This window comes from Pan troglodytes, chromosome 8 (genome assembly GCF_028858775.2).
Source record: "Pan troglodytes isolate AG18354 chromosome 8, NHGRI_mPanTro3-v2.0_pri, whole genome shotgun sequence".
NCBI lineage: Eukaryota > Metazoa > Chordata > Mammalia > Primates > Hominidae > Pan > Pan troglodytes.
The window spans coordinates 133,945,238-133,962,722 of record NC_072406.2 but is presented as its reverse complement, the minus strand read 5'-3'; the positions used below and the strand labels follow the sequence as shown (position 1 = coordinate 133,962,722).

Below are 17,485 nucleotides of genomic sequence, written 5' to 3'. Positions count from 1 at the left end.
GCCACCACACCTGGCTACTATTTTGTATTTTTAGTAGAGACAGGGTTTTGTCATGTTGCCAGGCTGGTCTCAAACTCCTGGACTCAAGTGATCTGCCCGCCGCAACCTCCAAAGTGCAGAGATTACAGCTGTGAGCCACCACACCCTGCCTGGACACTGAAATTCTTTTTTTTTTTTTTTTTTTTTTTGAGATGGAGTCTCGCTCTGAGGCCCAGGCTGGAGTGCAATGGTGCGACCTTGGCTCACTGCAAGCTCCACATCCCAGGTTCACACCATTCTCCTGCCTCAGCCTCCCGAGTAACTGGGACTCCAGGCTCCCGCCACCATGCCTGGCTAATTTTTTGTATTTTTAGTAGAAACAGGGTTTCACTGTGTTAGCCAGGATGGTGTCGATCTCCTGACCTCGTGATCCACCCACCTTGGCCTCCCAAAGTGCTGGGATTACAGGCGTGAGCCACCGCGCCTGGCCTGAAACTCTTAAAAGAAGTTAAATTACTGTCTTACTTAGTTCAAATAGCCAGAAAAGTGTACAGTGGAGTTAGGGCTCAAATCCAGATCTTTTGACTTTGAATCCTATAACCTGCTCAGTTTCTATTTGCCGCTTACAGTTGGCAGGCTCCTCTTCTACCTGTACTTCCAAAATAAATGGATATCAGTGATTCTCAAGAGTGTGGCCTGGTAATGCCAGGGGTCCCTGAGGCCCTTTCAGAGGGTCCTCAAGTTCAAAATTATTTCATGATACCAAGACATGATTACCTTTTTGACTAAGGTTTAAGGAAATACAATTCCACATATTGAAGTAGAATTCTCAAGGCAGTAAATAGAGAATGGTAAGTGAGTTAAGGAGGCTTCTCTAGGAATGGATGACTGAGCCTCCTGGAAAGCTAAGTTAAGGGACTGTTGTAAGACATAGCTCTTTTGGACCTAATTGGGGTGGGGTGGTAGAGGAGAGTATAGAGAGTTGGAGGATACCCCTCCAGTGGGCTAAATAATTTGTATGTATGTATTGTTTAGTGTTGATTCTTTTTTAAAAACAGGTTCATTCTTGGTGTTTTCGAGCTTCTCTGTGTTAGGACATATAAGGAAATGCTTATGTTGTTAATTGCTGCATGGAATACTCAATGCGACTGTGTGGATAGGTTGAGGTAATTCACCACTTCATTATTTGATAGTGAGTTAGTTTCTAGTTTTTCTCTATAACAACAATACTGCGTGACCACTCTTATAGATAAATCTTTGTATTGATTCTTCAGTAAGGGCAAACTCCTAGCTGCAGGATGACCAGATGTGTTCATAAACAAACATTAGACATGTTTGTTAAATCAGTTTATGGTATTGGAGGGCACGCACTGAATTTTTTTTTTTTCCTGAATTTCTTAGCTAGGCGTGAGTGATCTGGGGGTTCTGGCTGCTCCAGCTGCAAGGAACGCAAAGAGAATCAATATCTCAGGCTCACCTCCAACTCATTCTCCACAGCTGCCATGTACCTGTTGAAAAAAATTGTACTGATTGACTTACTAGCCAAATTGAGAAGAGCAGATCATTATTAACCAAGAGTGCTGAGTCAACCACTTATCTTTTAGGAAAATGGCCTCTGACCTGCTTTTCTTGGATCATCTGTGAAGTGATGGGAGGCAGAGTAGATAGGTATATAGCTTATTGTTTCCTAAGTAATTATGAGGCAGCCCATATCTTACAGGAAGTGCTCTGCATTTGGGGAAGACCCCAGCTTCCACAGGAATTGAGAGATGGGAGTAATGTCTATGGTAGGACAAATTGGTTATGACTGGACTCAGAGGAGAACAAACCTATGAAGTAACTGAAACAGGTTTTCAGATGGGAGGTCCAGGGATGAGAAACATGATGAAAATCAGAAACTGAGAAGGTAATTGTAGTTTGAACAAGTATTTCAAGCTGGTACAACAAGTAAGACTGATTTATATTTAGGGTTAACAGAATGCATTGTTTATTTAATAATGTGCTTATTGAGATTATACTTATATTCCTTTTTTTTTTTTGAGATGGAGTTTTGATCCTGTCGCCCAGGCTGGAGTGCAATGGGGTGATCGTGGCTCACTGTAATCTCCACCTCCTGGGATCAAGCAATTCTCGTGCCTCAGCCTCCTAAGTAGCTGGGATTACAGGTGTGTGCCACCACGCCTGGCTAATTTTTGTATTTTTAGTAGAGATGGGGTTTCACCACGTTGGCCAGGCTGGTCTTCAACTCCTGACCTCAGGTGATCTGCCCGCTTCGGCCTCCCAAAGTGCTGGGATTACAGGCATGAGCATACTTATGTTCTTAATAAATACTTTTTTTTTTAGAGGGAGTCTTGCTCTGTCACCCAGGCTGGAGTGCAGTGGCATGATCCTGGTTCACTGCGACCACCGTCTCCTGGGTTTAAGCAGTTCTCCTACCTCAGCCTCCCAAGTAGCTGGGATTACAGGCGCCCATCACCATGCCCAGCTAATTTTTTCATTTTTAGTAGAGACAGGGTTTCACCATGTTGGCCAGGCTGGTCTCGAACTCCTGACCTCAGGTGATCCGCCCGCCTTGGACTCCCAAAGTGCTGGGATTACAGGCATGAGCCACCGTACCTGGCCCTTTTTTTTTTTTTTTTTTTGAGTTTCACTCTTGTTGCCCAGGCTGGAGTGCAATGGCGTGATCTTGGCCCACTGCAGCCTCTGCGTTCTGGGTTCAAGCGATTTTCCTGCATCAGCCTCCTGAGTAGCTGGGATTACAGGCCCCCACCACCACACCTGGCTAATTTTTTGTATTTTTAGTAGAGACGGGGTTTTGCCATGTTGGCTAGGCTGGTCTCGAACTCCGTGCCTCAAATGATCGGCCTGCTTCTGCCTCCCAGAGTACTGGGATTACAGGCATGAGCCACCACACCCAGCCGATAAATATGTTTTTTAATGAATGAATGAACACATATTAGATTTAATGAGTCCTAGAATGATGTACTACACTGAAGTTATGGAAGAATTTAGACTTATTTCAGAGCTGCCTAATTAGCTTTTGACTTGTAGGTTTTCTGACATTTGACAGGCTTTCCACCTTAAATATCACAAACTGACAGCTTTTCTCAGTTTCCATGTCACTGCAGTGGCTGCTTTCGTTCACGATTATTATTATTATTTTTTAGATGGAGTCTTGCTCTGTCGCCCAGGCCAGGGTTCAGTGATGTGATCTCAGCTCACTGCAACCTCCGCCTCCCAGGTTCAAGCGATTCTTTTGCCTCAGCCTCCCGAGTAGCTGGGATTACAGGCACGTGCCACCACACCTGGCTAATTTTTTGTAGTTTTAGTAGAGACGGGCTTTCACCATGTTAGCCAGGATGGTCTCGATCTCCTGACCTCGTGATCTGCCCGCCTCGGCCTCCCAAAGTGCTGGGATTACAGGTGTGAGCCACCACGCCTGGCCTGTTCACGATTATTTTTTTTATTTTTTTGAGACGGAGTCTCGCTCTGTCCCCAGGCTGGAGTGCAGTGGCGTGATCTCAGCCCACTGCAACCTCTGACTCCCTGGTTCAAGCAACTGTCCTCCCTCAGCCTCCTGAGTAGCTGGGATTACAGGCACATGCCACCACGCTAGGCTAATTTTTGTATTTTTAGTAGAGACAGGGTTTCACTGTGTTGACCAGGATGATCTTGATCTCCTGAGCTCGTGATCTGCCCACCTTGGCCTCCCAAAGTGCTGCAATTACAGGCATGAGCTACCGCGCCTGGCCTTTCACTATTATTATTATCATTACTATTTTTGAGACAGAGTCTCGCTCTGTTACCCAGGCTGGAGTGCAGTGGCGCGATCTCAGCTCACTGCAACCTCCGCCTCCCGGGTTCAAGCAATTCTGCGTCAGCCTCCTGAGTAACTGGAATTACAGGTACCCACCACCATGCCCAGCTAATTTTTTATATTTTTAGTAGCAACAGGGTTTCACTATGTTGGCCAGGCTGGTCTTGAACTCCTGACCTTGTGATCCACCCACCTCGGCCTTTCAAAGTGCTGGGATTACATGCGTGAGACACCGCGCCCAGCCGCATGATTATTTTTAAAGACAGGTAGACTCATTCCTATCAGCCTTGAGGCTTACATTTTTAAAAGATGGTTTTCATAAAATTCACTAATATGTAGAAACTTGTTTATTTCTTGTTACATAGTTGAGCCTTCTGATTTCTGAGGTAGGTGGTTAGGCTTCCAGTTCAATAGCATGTTAGATAGAATATTGGTGTCCATTCACTGTTGTAGTTATAAGAGGTTAACATTTCTTCCAGTTTTCTTTTGGTTAGTGCTTCTTTTTGCTCACCTGCTTTACTCTTTGTATTGTATCTGTTTCTATGGAAATAAAGACTTTTTTAAAGAGCAATGCTGTATATGATGGTGAATACTAAAACTGGTTTTTGACATAATTTATCATTCATGGAAATACTTTAAAGATGTATTTATTGCCCAGATAACATTTTATTTATTTATTTATTTATTTATTTATTTATTTAGGCAGGCTAGTCAAATGAAGCAGCAGGAATGGAGAAGGAACAAAGAAATCTGTACTGGTTGTTATCAGTCGTAAACACTACTGCCCTCAGACCAGCCCCAAACAGCATTTTAACACCACCAATGGAAGTTTGAGAAATTGCTGATACTGCTAGCACCTTAGTAAATCCTCTCTTGTGGTGGTTGTTAACCTTGATAATCTCCACAGTTAATCCATTTTCCTCCTTTCATACAATACTCTTTGGAAGGGAGTTGTGTGCAGCCTGCACTTAAGTAGTAGGGAGTTATGCTCCCCTACCTTTAGGGCAGAATAGCTACATAAACTGTCTGGAATTCTTCTGCATGGGAGATTTGTGTCTTCTGCCTCATTTATTAATTTATTCAATCATATATATCAGTGTGGACTAATGAATATTTATCTCATACTTGGGATTATAAAGTCAGTACTGTTTTATTTTGTTGCTCAGATTGTTCTGGCTTTGTGCATTGGTTGCTCTTTCAATAGTCTGTGCTCCATTGGTATACCCCCTCAATGTTGGGTATTTTGGTTTTGGGTTTTTTTTTTTTTTTTGAATAGTGCTACTTTACTTTCTGGTACTTCAGGCTGATCTTGTATATTTTCCTGCCTGAGTTCTGGAATCAGCTATTTCTCCTTGGGGGCCCTGGTTTCTTTTATTGCAGAATAGTGTTAGACACCAAGATCTGGGTGCTAGGAATGCTCATTGCTCCTGGGGCGTTGTTTCTTCTAGACCCTCTCAGCTGACAGAACAAAGAAATATGTGTGTATGCTAATGCATATATATGCACATATCTATAATCTATGCACATTTATAAATATTTCTATGTGTAACTGTGCATCTATACTAAGCTAAACATGAGTTCTTATTAGTGTTTCCAACTCTAATCCATTAGCACATGAATCTTTCTACCTTTTTTCCCTTGCTTATCTGTAAATTCCCACTGTAACTGTAAGAAACCTGATTCTTACTGTCTGCCATCCATTTACTGAATTGGTCACCTCCAGTATTCATGTGTAGAAGTATCAGAATTGTTAACCAGTAACTGTATGGGAAACAACTTTATCCAGTAGGATATGGTGTTTAGGTGCAGAGTTCCTTTTACCTTCATTCTTAGAAACCGCTTTCATTTCCAGAGTTGCTTAGGTCAGCACCTTTCCCCTCCCTCAGCACTTTCAGTAAGGTAGTTTCATACATTTGTAATATAGTTAGATTCACTTGTCACAGCTTGTGTTTCTTCCTGGGATGCTGCAACCTCCTAAATGATTTTTTAAAAATTTGTATGCATTACAGTTCATTCTTTTGTGTTGTAATGTTCTGTGGGTTTTTACTGATCTGTTATTGCTGCAATATCATATAGAATAGTTTCACCACCTAAAAGTCCCTGTGCTTCATCTATTCATCATTCCCCTAATAGCCCACAAACTCCTGCCAACACGAATCTTTTTACTGTCACTGTAGTTTTGCCTTTTACAGAGTCTTCAGGCATACCTTGGAGATAGTGTAGATTTGGTTCCAGACCATTGCAATAAAGTAAATATCATGATAAAGTCACTTGCACAAAATTTTTGGTTTCCCAGAGCATATAAAGGTTGTGTTTACACTGTAGTCTCTTAAGTATGCAGTAACATTATATCTGAAAAAACAACATACATACCTTAAATAAAAAATGCTTTATTGCTAAAAAATGCTAATGACATGAGCACATGCTTAGAAAAATTGCCCCAATAGACTTTCTAGTGGGGTTGCCACAAACCTTCATTTTTTTTTTTAAACTCATTATCTGAGAAGCAAAATAAAACAAAGTGCAATTAAATGAGACATGCCTATAATTGGAATCGTGCAGGATATAGCCTTTTCAGATCGGCATCTTAGCAATATGTAAAGTTTCTCGTGTGTGTGTCTTGATAGTTATTCTACTTATGGCTGAGTAATCTTTCATTGTATGGATGTACCATAGTTTATCCATTTGCCTATTGAAGGACATCTTGGTTGCTTCCAGTTTTGTGTGGTTATCAATAAAACTGTTATAAACATTCACTTATAGGGTTTTAGGTTTTTGTGTGACATAAGTTTTCAAATCAATTGGATGAATCCCTAGGAATGTGATTGCTCTTTTTTATGTTGAGATCTTGAACTTTATGAGCAGCTCCTAAATCATCTATACCATTTTACATTCCCACCATCTGAATGAGAGTTCCTATTACTCTGCATCCTTACCAGCATTTGGTATTTATTCAGTTTTTGGATTTCAGCCATTCTAGTAGTTTTGTGGTATTATCTCATTGTTTTAATTTGCAGTTCCCTAATGGTAAGTGATATTGAGCATCTTTTCATATGTTTGTTTGCCATTTGTACATCTTGGGGTGAGGTCTCTGTTCACATCATTTGCCCCTTCTCCCTTATTTTTAAAAATAAAGACAGGGTCTTGCATAGGCTGAAGTGCAGTGGCACGATCTTAGCTCACTGCAGCCTTGAACTCCTGGGCTCAGAGGATCCTCCCACGTCGGCCTCCCAAAGCACTGGGATTAGAGGCATAAGCCATGACACCCAATATTTTGCCTACTTTTTAATTGGGTAGTTTGTGTTCTTGTTGTTGAATTTTGAAAGTCTTTGTATATTTTGGATACCAATTCTTTATCAGATATGTCTTTTACAAGATTTTCTCCCAGTCTGTGACTTGAGTTTTTATTTTAACAATGTTTTTCACAGAGCAGAAGTTTTTAGTTTTAATAAAGTACAACTTAGCAGTTTTTTTGTTTCATGAATTGTGCTTTTGGTGTTTTATCTAAAAACTCATTGACAAACCTAAGTTCACCTAGATTTTCTTTTATATTATCATCTGGAAGTTTTCTAATTTCTCATTTTATATTTAGGTTTATGATCCATTTTGAGTTAATTTTTGTGAAAGGTGTGAGGTGTGTGTCTGGATTCCTTTTTTTTTTTTTTTGCGTATGGATATCTGGTTGTTACAGCACCATTTATTGTAAAGAGTATTCTTTCTCTATTGCATTGCCTTTGCTGCTTTGTCAAAGATCATTTGACTATATTTGTGTGTGTCTGTTTTATCTCATTGACCTTGACCTATGTCTGTTCTTTCACCAATACCACTCTATCTTGATTATTACAGGTTTATAGCAAGTGTTGACATTGGGAGTGTAAACACTTTTTTCCAACTTTTTTCTTCCACAGTATTGGGTTGGCTAGTCTGAGACTTTTGTCTCTACATAAACTTTAGAATCAGTTTTTTGATAGCTGCAAAATAGCTTGCTGAGATTTTGATTGTGATTACATTAAATGTATATATCAACTTAGGAAAAACTGAGGTCATGACAATATTGTCTTCTAATCCATGCACACATAATATTTTTCTGGTTTTTTAGATCTTTGATTCCTTTTGTCGGAGTTTTGTAGTTTTCTGTGTATATTTTGTTTGATTTATAACTAAACATTTCATTTTTTGTTGTATTGCAAATGGTATTCCAAATTCCAGTCATTGTTGGTATATAGAAAAGCACCTGACTTTTGTATATTACCCTTGTATTCTGGGACCTTGCTGTAATTGCTTATTTCAGTTTTTTGTTGTTACTGATTTTTGTTTGTTTGTTTTAACCTACCTCAGTCATGTTATCTATAAAGAAAGACAGGCTTTTCCTCCTTCCCAGTCTATACACCTTTTATTTCCTTTTCTTATTGCACAAGCTAAGCTTTCTAATATGATGTTGACTAGGAGTGATGAGAGAGGATATCCTTACCTTGTACTTTCTTACTAGTAAGTATGCTGTGAGCTGTGGGTTTTTGCATATATATTATTTAGCTAATTGAGAAAACTTTCCTCTGTTCCCAGTTTGTTAAGAGTGATTAGTCATGAATAGGTGTTGGGTTTTGCCAGTAATGTTTCCTGCATCAATTGATATGATCACATGATACTTCTTCTTTTGACCTATTGATGTGGTGAATTACGTTGATTGTTCATTAATTGCCTTTTAAAAAGCTGCTTTTCTAATGTGAAGTAAGCCTTGCACACCTGGAATAAATTTCTCTTTTGTTCATGGTATAATTCTTTTTATATATTGTTGGATTTGATTTGCTAATATTTTGTTGAGGAGTTTTGCATCTGTGTTCATGAGAGATTGATTTGTAGATTTATTTTCTTGATTTTTTTGCTTGGTTTTGGTGTTATTCAACCTGTTCTCATTTTTGTTTATTCTCTTCTAGCTTTTATTCATATAATTCTCTGATTTTAGCTGTGTGAAAATGATGTACAAGTAGTATTATATTTGTTCACTTGAATTAGTAATCTAACATTCACTCAGTCTCTAGGAAAGGCTGTTTTATGCTGCTTGATACTGTTCTTTATATGGTTTTCATTTAAGATCAGTTATATTTAAAATGTTGAATTTTAAAATGAGAAATGTCATTTAACTAGCTATATTTACAGGAAGATGGTTATATTCTGAAATCTCTAGATTTTTCCTGTGAAGTTATAGTTAAATTAAGATAATAATGAAGAATAACTTTGTTTTCCTTTGACTAATAAGGAGAAGTATCATAGTCCTTTGTACTTACACAAGAACTCTCACCTAGAAGATACAATGGGATTGTGTACCTTCTCAGAGCTGAGGCACTCACAGAACAGGCTTAACTGGCAGTATCTCACCTCACCCTTTTCTTTTATGTTCCTCATATTTTTCTCATGCATTTCTTTCCTAACCTTTGTGTGAAATAGAAGAACATAGTTTTTATTTATTTATTTTATTTATTTTATTTCAGTAGGTTTCTGGGGAACAGGTGGTGTTTGGGTAAGTCCTTTAGTGGTGATTTCTGAGATTTTGGTGCAGCCATCACCCAAGCAGTGTACACTGTACCCAGTGTGTAGTCTTTTATCCCTTACCCCCTCTTGCCCTTCCGTCTAAGTCCCCAAAGTCCATTGTGTCATTCTTATGTTTTTGTGTCCTCATAGCTTAGCTCCCTCTTATAAGTGAGAAGATACAGTGTTTGGTGTTCCATTCCTGGGTGACTTCACTTAGAATAATGGTCCTCAACTCTATCCAGGTTGCTGCGAATGCCATTATTTTGTTCCTTTTTATGCCTGAGTAGTATAGAAATGGAAGGACATAGTTTAATAGTGATTTTCTTATCCTGTAAAATGCTGTATTTCCTACTGTCAAGTATTAAAACAAGTAAATTGAAGAAAACATAAATTGATTTCTCTTTTTGAATTTTGTATTTAGTCAGTATTTCTATGATGAAAAAGTTTTGCAGCTTAATATAGGGTGTGACTAGGGATGATGATGGAAACAAAGAGGAAAGTTAAGGACTTATTAACCTGAGGAAAATGAAAGTATATATTAATTATAAGATTATTTTAATATTAAAAAAATGGCTGTTTGTGTTTGTGCCTCTGCTTTTTCTTAGGCAGAGACTCCCCCTAATGGGCCAGATTGTGGCTATGGCTCCTTTCACCAGCAGTACTGGCTTGACGGAAAGATCATTGCTGTGGGGGTGATTGACATCCTCCCAAACTGTGTATCATCTGTGTATTTGTACTACGATCCTGATTATTCGTTTTTGTCTTTGGGCGTCTACTCTGCACTACGGTAAGATTGCTTTTTGCTGTTATTGTAGTGGGTTATATAGAACTTCAAATAATTACTCATTTGATTATATTTAATTATGTAACAGTAGAAGTCCTAATTGACAGTGTATTATAATGATTTGTTGCTAGTCTCTTATATAGAATACATACTACTATATAATAGGTAATAGGTATTCTATATGAGTTAAATACTCCTATATAATATATACTTATATATAATTTGTAATTTTCATTTAAGAATATATTTAAAGTCACATTGAATTTTAAAATAAACGTCATTTAACTAGTTTATAGGAAATATACATATTATATAAGTATATAGTTATGTAATATATAAGTAAATATTATGTATAACTAGTATCTATAATCTATAATCTCTAGTACTTTTATATTGTATTTATAAGGTACTATCTTTAGAACTGATGCCAGTGTCTGATGGTAATTCTCTAGCTAAGGTATCCATCTAGTTAAGAAGTCATTGTATTTGTGGGTAGCTTTTGTTGTTTATACATTTATTTAAGCCCCCCTTCAGAACTACTTATATTCCTTAAACGTTATATGACTTATATTCTTGTCATCATTATCTTCTACTTTCTTTTTTCCTTTGCAAATGAGATGGGGTCTTGCTGTGTTGCCCAGGTTGGTCTCGAACTCCTGGGCTCAAGTGATCCTCCTTCCTCAGCCTTTCAGGTACCTGTAATTACAGGCTTGTACTACTGCATTCAGCTTTATATTTTTTACTATTAATTAAACGTTAAGTTAATGCGGTGTAAATGAATCAAAGTAATATGAGTCTACTGGAAGAAATATACATGTATACAGAACAGACCTGGGGAATCCCTGGCTGACTGGTTGAATTTATGACCCTCATCAAAAGATAATTTCCCTTCTGTGTCCATGGCTGCAAACATATGTATGCAGCACAAAACATTTTTAATGGTGAGAAGATTGGAGTCTTCCTCCAGTTTTCTCTATTTATTTCTGTTTGTCTATGTGTATATGTGGTGGAGGAGGGGAAGGAGGGTTGGGAACTATTTTTCTTTTGTTTATCTGGGAGCTTGAGTCTCTCTTTTTCTCACTGTTTACTATTGTGTCATACTTTTCTCTTTTCATCTCTCAGTCTTCATGTCTGATGGTCACGTTTTCACGTCACAGTAAAATGTACTGCCAGATTATTTTTGTGTATGTGCTTTTTTATGAATTATAAAAGAGTTGAAATTTTTCATTAAATCAGCAATTTAATGTTTTTAACAATCTGGTCCATAAGTGATTTTTTGTGTGTGTTTCATTGGCCCACAATATAAAGTTCTTTGTCTTAGCATTTTCAACTTGACTTTTTTCTTAATGCCAATTTTTAACAAATCCACAATTACGTAATATTTACAATAGATCTCCATAACAGTCTTTTTATTCTTATGTATTTAATCACATTTTTGTATAAAGTAGTTTAAAAATATTTATGGCTGTTGGTGCTCTCACTGAAATTGAAATTGATAATTTAAAGTATTCATGTTTTATAACTTTAGATTTTGCCATTATTACATAACTTCAGAAGTTTTATTTCAGAAAAGATATATTTTCTTTGTACCTAAATCAGTCAATACTTTCAAATAATTGCTGGTTTTTTGTTTTGTTTGGCTTTATTTTTGTATTATCACTTTACAATGTGTTATAGATTTTTCTAGGCTTCTCAGATGGATTTTTAAGGGTGAAATTTATTTCTACATAATAAGCTCTGGCCTGTGTCTGAAATATTTCATGGCTCAATAAACTGAGTGATAGTTTAGATATTGATATGGTAAATAATTAATTCCCAGCAAAATTAGCAAGAGTTCTATTGATCGCCTTGTATATCCCTGCACATACTAGAGCTGGAGAGCTGGGAGGGAGCAGGAGAGGAGCCTGAGGTCATGAAAGGTTTGCCAGTTGAGGGTGGGATGGTTGCGGCTGCTCTGCGGTCTTGTCACTTCCTTTTGGTGCTCTTGAGAAGATGAGTTGCGGAGTTTATAGAAAAGGAAAGGCAGCCAGGGGATTGACCTCTTGAAGCAAAATTGGAGAAAGTAGGTTACCAGTTGCTAATTTCGTTATTGATTTTAGTGTATTTTGGTGAAATATTTTACCCTCAATTTCTTAAGTTTCTTAAGCAATCCAACAATCAATATAGTTTTATGTTTTTAGATTTATATAATGTAGCCTGTAGATTTTTATTTTTTTATTTTTTTAATTCATTTTTGTAATCAGCCTCTGCTTATCCATAGCCTGTAGATATAAGAATTGTTTGAATTGGGGATCATGAGCATGGCATTTGTTTGCATATTTTTAGAAAGATACGTTTTAAAAAGGCAATTACACTCATAGACATGAATAAGACAGGTTTCTGGTTTGTCCAAGCAGACCATAAATAATAAAACAGACAACTTAATTTCAGATACTCCCTAGCACTGTGACACAAATAAAATTAGAGGTGGTGGGCATGAAGCCTGTTTTATATAGATTGGTCTTTCCTCATAGAGAACAGGTGACATTTCAGGGGCAAAGGAAGAAGAAAAGGAATCAGTCATGTAAAAATCTGAGGGTAGGAAGAAGTTCAAGTGAAGGTTAGCAAATCTAAGTGCCTCGAGGTGGCCAGGAAAAACAAAAATGCCTTTTGGGCTCAGGTGTAGGGAAGGACGTAGAGAGCCTTATGCAAGGGGCAGAGAGGCAGGTGGAGTTGGTGAGAAGGAGGCAGGTGGAGTGAGCTGGTGAGAAGGAGGCAGGTGGAGTTGGTGAGAAGGAGGCAGGTGGAATAGCACTTGTAGGAGGGTGGGGAGGTTGGGTTTTATTTATATGTGGTGCCAACCCACTGCTGGGGTGGGGGATTGGGAGATCTGATTAATATTGTAAAAGATTACTTGGCCTCTTCTGTGGAGATTATGGAGGGGTAAGAGTGGAAACAGGAGGCTGCTGGGAAGCTGCTGCAGTCATCCAAGGGCACCATAATGCTGCTTGACCCAGAATATCTGAGGTGGAGGTGGTAAGAAGTGGTCAGATTCAAGACATATTTTAGAGAGAAAGCCCAAAAGACCTGCTGATGGATTGGACATTGGGATGAGAAGAAAAGAATTAAGGGTGACTCCAAGGTTTGGGGCCAGAACAAATCCGGAGAGAGGTGATGAAATGAACTGACGTGGGCAGGACCAAGTGGATTGGTACCCTGGCTGGGTGGGCCTTCTCGGAATCGGTGGTCTTACGCTTGCTTGTGTCAGTGCATTCTTTCCTCAGTTTGAACCTTGAGAGTGGATTAATTCTGGAAATAGGATTTATTCTGTTATAGGCTAATAATGTTTAGTCTGGTTGGATTTAGAAATACTTTTAACTTAAAAATGAATTCTTACGGTAATAATTCTTTAAGGATTTAAATTTGAAGTAGAAAAATGCACAGAATATTGCATTACAAATACATTTCTTTAGAATTTCAAGCATCAATTGCTACTAATAAAGAAAAGAATACCTTCAAGAAACAAACATAAAAACAAAACTACTTTCCTCATACTTTAGAAATATACTGAAGTTTTACTAAGCACTTTCAAACTAGTCATTTAGCTGGGCAAGTAGAATGAAATTCTGTGCCAAGATTTATCAGGATACAAATGAAAACCACTTCATGCATAGGCGTTATAGTGGAGAGACTGACAACTTCTTACGTTTGAGTTACCTGGCTTATTCCAACAAATACAGAAAATGTGGTGAGATAACATGGTATTTCCTGCTGTCTAGTTTTAGGGGAAATAAATATTAAAGTTGTGCCTAGATAAAGGAATGAATTAGATGTCATATGCAGCTGAAAGTCTTTGCATGTAAATGGTCATAATAATAGTTATTCGTCCTGTAATTTATGGCTTTTGAGTTTTCTAAAATGTGCTGTACTGTTTTTAACCTGTTAAGCCCAGATTCTTTGAGAACCATAGGGCATGATGAATAATAACAGGACACTGTAGATCTCTTTAATTTTATGCTGCTTGAAGTTTAGATCAGCTACTTTGTCCAATAAAGTGTAAAACCTGAACTTAGATGCATTTGCTTAAAATTATTTAGAGGGTTTTATTATTTCTTTAGTAAAAATTGTATAGTGTTTTAAAAGTAGTTTTTCTTTCAATATTTGTAATTTTTTGATAGCTTAATATCAGATTTTATCAAATGTTTACCATCAAATTACACAGATATTTGTACATTAGAACCAGAATTAACTGCCTTCAGCTTTCTTCTTTTTCTTTTGGCAGAGAAATTGCTTTTACTAGGCAGCTTCATGAGAAAACTTCTCAACTCAGCTATTATTATATGGGTTTCTACATTCATTCGTGTCCCAAGATGAAATATAAGGTAAAGTTGATTTTCACATATGTGTATTTTTATTATAGAAAAATGAATCTCTCATAAAATTTTTATCTCAGGGCACTGGGTTTGAAGCTTTGAAGGAAGGACGAATGGGTTAATAGGAAATCTCTTTGCTGCCTCAGAAATTAAGCTTTCTGTAATGAGAACCACAGCCTCTTCTGCTCTTGTAATCCATCGCATTATTGTGAGATTTAAGTATATTTCAGAATTTCCCTTTAAAAAAAAGTTTTATGACTCTCGTTAATGAAACTCTTTGATGTTTCCTGAGTATGCGTAGCCCACTATAAAAACTGCAGAGTGAAGACCAACGCAGAGGAGCAGACCCACCGCCTTCCACCCACCGCGATAGCAATAACAAACATGTCTGCTTTACTTAGAGTGAGGCTTTCAGCTCTGAAGTTGCATGGATCTTCTACTTAAAACTTGTGAGCTAGGGGAAGATTAGGGGCATTTTACATCAAACCAGGGCATACAGTGAGTGGTCTGGTCAGTGGCCTAGGAGGACATGGGTTTTTTACTATAGAAGATGTGGAAGAGGAAAGGAAGGAGTAGCTCAAGAAGAAAGTAGGTAGGATGGAGAAGGACGTTTCTAGGAGAAGAAGCAGTAAAAGAAAGGATTCGGAAGGGCAAGTGCTGATGATGTGTTTGTAGAGGAAAGGGTAACTGAAGGACTGTGCAGGACCCTGAAGGCCAGGCTAAGGTACCTAAATTAGGCACCTGGGAGTCATCAACAGTTGTAGAGCAGAGCAGAGTAAATCAGAAAATATACATATGTCCACACATAGAAATATGACTTAACGGGGGTTTTCAGACATGCCACATTAAAGAAAAAAGTGTAATTGAACCCCTGTGTACCCATTACCCAGCTTTAGTAATTTTCATGCATTTATTTCATCTATTCCTTCATTGCCACCTCCACCCTCTCTTGAATTATTTTGGAGCAAATCAAAAGTATCACTTAATCTTCCAATATTGTACTGTGTATTTCTAAAGGATAAGGGCATTTTGAAAATGTAATCACAATCTCATCATATACCTAGAAAGTATTAGCAGCGTTTCCAAATATCATCTGATCAGTGTTCCTATTTCCTGTTTCCTTTATTGTCTCATAATCTTTTTTACAGTCAATTTGTTTGACTTAGGACTCAGTAAGGTTCATACATTATATTTGCGATGTGTCTCTTAAATCTCTTTAAATCAATAAATCCCCACCCCCCTCCCCCAGCCTTTTTTCTTTCTTACAAAGGAATAATTCACAGGACTTGGTGATTAATTACATTTGGGGATGATTATATTTCCAAATCTTTGATGTTAACCACTGAATGACTGGGGAGATGGTTCGATTTCAGAAATTATGGATTCTGAAAGTAGCACTGGCTTTGAGAGACCAGTGAAAAAGCAGTGCCTTGCTGGTTTTACATTGACAGTCCAGGTAAGCTGATCAAGGTGTCCTGGCATTTGGAGGTTTTCTTTTGAGCTCATATTTCAGTGTACATTGTAGGGAGATAACCCCTGAATTTGGTTATCTTCAAAAACTTCCTTTATGCCTGAATTACTAATTCACTTGATGGGCCTTAACATATGTTCTGTACAGAAGGAAAAGTATGAGCATATTTCCGTTTTGCCTAAAAATAATGATTTGCTTACGTTTTTACTAGTGTTTTATCCTTCTGGCTCATTTTCATCTGGTACTAGATCTAAATTAGTTCAGAGCAGAAAACTCTAGTGCTCAAGATACTTTAATGTATTTATAAGACTCAAAGAAAACTCTGGCTGTCCTTATATTAATCTTCCTTTATGTAGTACACGACCCATTCAAATGAAGTATTTTCATACTAGACTTAAGGACTTGCACAGATTTCACTTTTATGTCTCATCCGTGATGGCCGTTCCAGTCTCACAGCATTTCTCTTGAAAGTTTTTCATTATGCCTAAGCTAACTTCTAATTTGCCCTATATTTTAACCTGGGTCTTTGTTTTTTTTCTTTTTTCTTCTTTTCCATTCGTGGAAATGTTGAATATAGTTTCATCATCCTTTTCCTCTTCATGAAGATGTTTTGCTGACACCTTTGTTGACTCTAGTCCAGACTAAATATTTTTTATTCTTTCGTCTCCTTCCTAGGTAGAGCCCTGCTTGGAAGTTCAAGCCAGCCTGTGTATAGTTTTAAGTTAAAGATTTTAAAAATACCCTATGTGCTTTTCAGTCTACCTTAATTATATCCAATCCAAATCCATAAGAATTATAGCTTCAAAATATTTATTTTTTGTTTAATTCCATTTATATGAGAGGTACCCCTCATGCCTGCTTGCCTTCTGGTTTACTTTCTTCCTTCATCCAGGAAATGTTTATTCAGATCCTACTGGAAATAACAGCCATGAACAATACAGGCAAGATCCCTGATTTCTTGGAACTTCCATTCTAGTGGTTCACTAACAGTTATCAAGAAGACAGATGTCAGATAGGGATGAGTGCTGTGTGGTAGACATTAATTAACTGAGTGTGGCTACTTTAGATTGTGTAGTCAGAGGGTCCTCTCTGAGGACAAATGTTTAGGCTAAGATTTGAATGTCACAAAGTCAGCCAATGGGAAGTTTTAGGGTCATTTCAGAAAGACACTGAGGAAACAGCTAGTGTAGCACTGCCTAGCCTTTAGTTGCTGCAGTCGTCAGTTTTGACTGGAGTTTATGACCTGGAGAACATTTTCAGAAGACCTGTGCTTAGGCCATATCTTCAGAGATTTTAAGTAATTGAACTCTGGGATCAACCATGGGCATCAGATTTGTTTAATGCTCAGAAGATTCTGATATGAAGTCAGACTAGAGAATCATTGTACCAGATTATTTTTTTCACAGCTGAGAGCCTCATGAGGAACTAGAAAGATAATTATTCCCCATTTTAAAGTTTGCTGTTTTCTGTTTATTAAATTCAGAATTACTCCTATTGAAGAAGCTCCTATCTTTGCCCTGTCATCTGTGGCCTAGAACATGGAACACTGACCA

The 17,485-nt window shown here is 37.7% G+C and overlaps 1 protein-coding gene across 50 annotated transcripts in view; it reads left to right on the top strand.

Annotated features, from left to right (window-relative positions):
* Window positions 1-17,485, top strand: part of ATE1 (arginyltransferase 1) — a 187,536-nt gene that overhangs the window by 76,883 nt on the left and 93,168 nt on the right. For 43 of the 50 annotated variants that reach the window (XR_010147044.1, XR_010147043.1, XR_010147046.1 and 40 more), the window contains 2 exons: window positions 9,931-10,112; window positions 14,371-14,470. Coding sequence is in view for 43 of the 50 variants with exons in the window: in XM_003312792.7 (XP_003312840.1) it covers window positions 9,931-10,112; window positions 14,371-14,470 (282 nt within the window). In the remaining 7 variants the exon portion in view is untranslated. The remainder of the gene's footprint in view (window positions 1-9,930; window positions 10,113-14,370; window positions 14,471-17,485) is intronic. The other 7 variants (XR_010147045.1, XM_009459361.5, XM_063782194.1 and 4 more) reach the window with 1 other exon arrangement.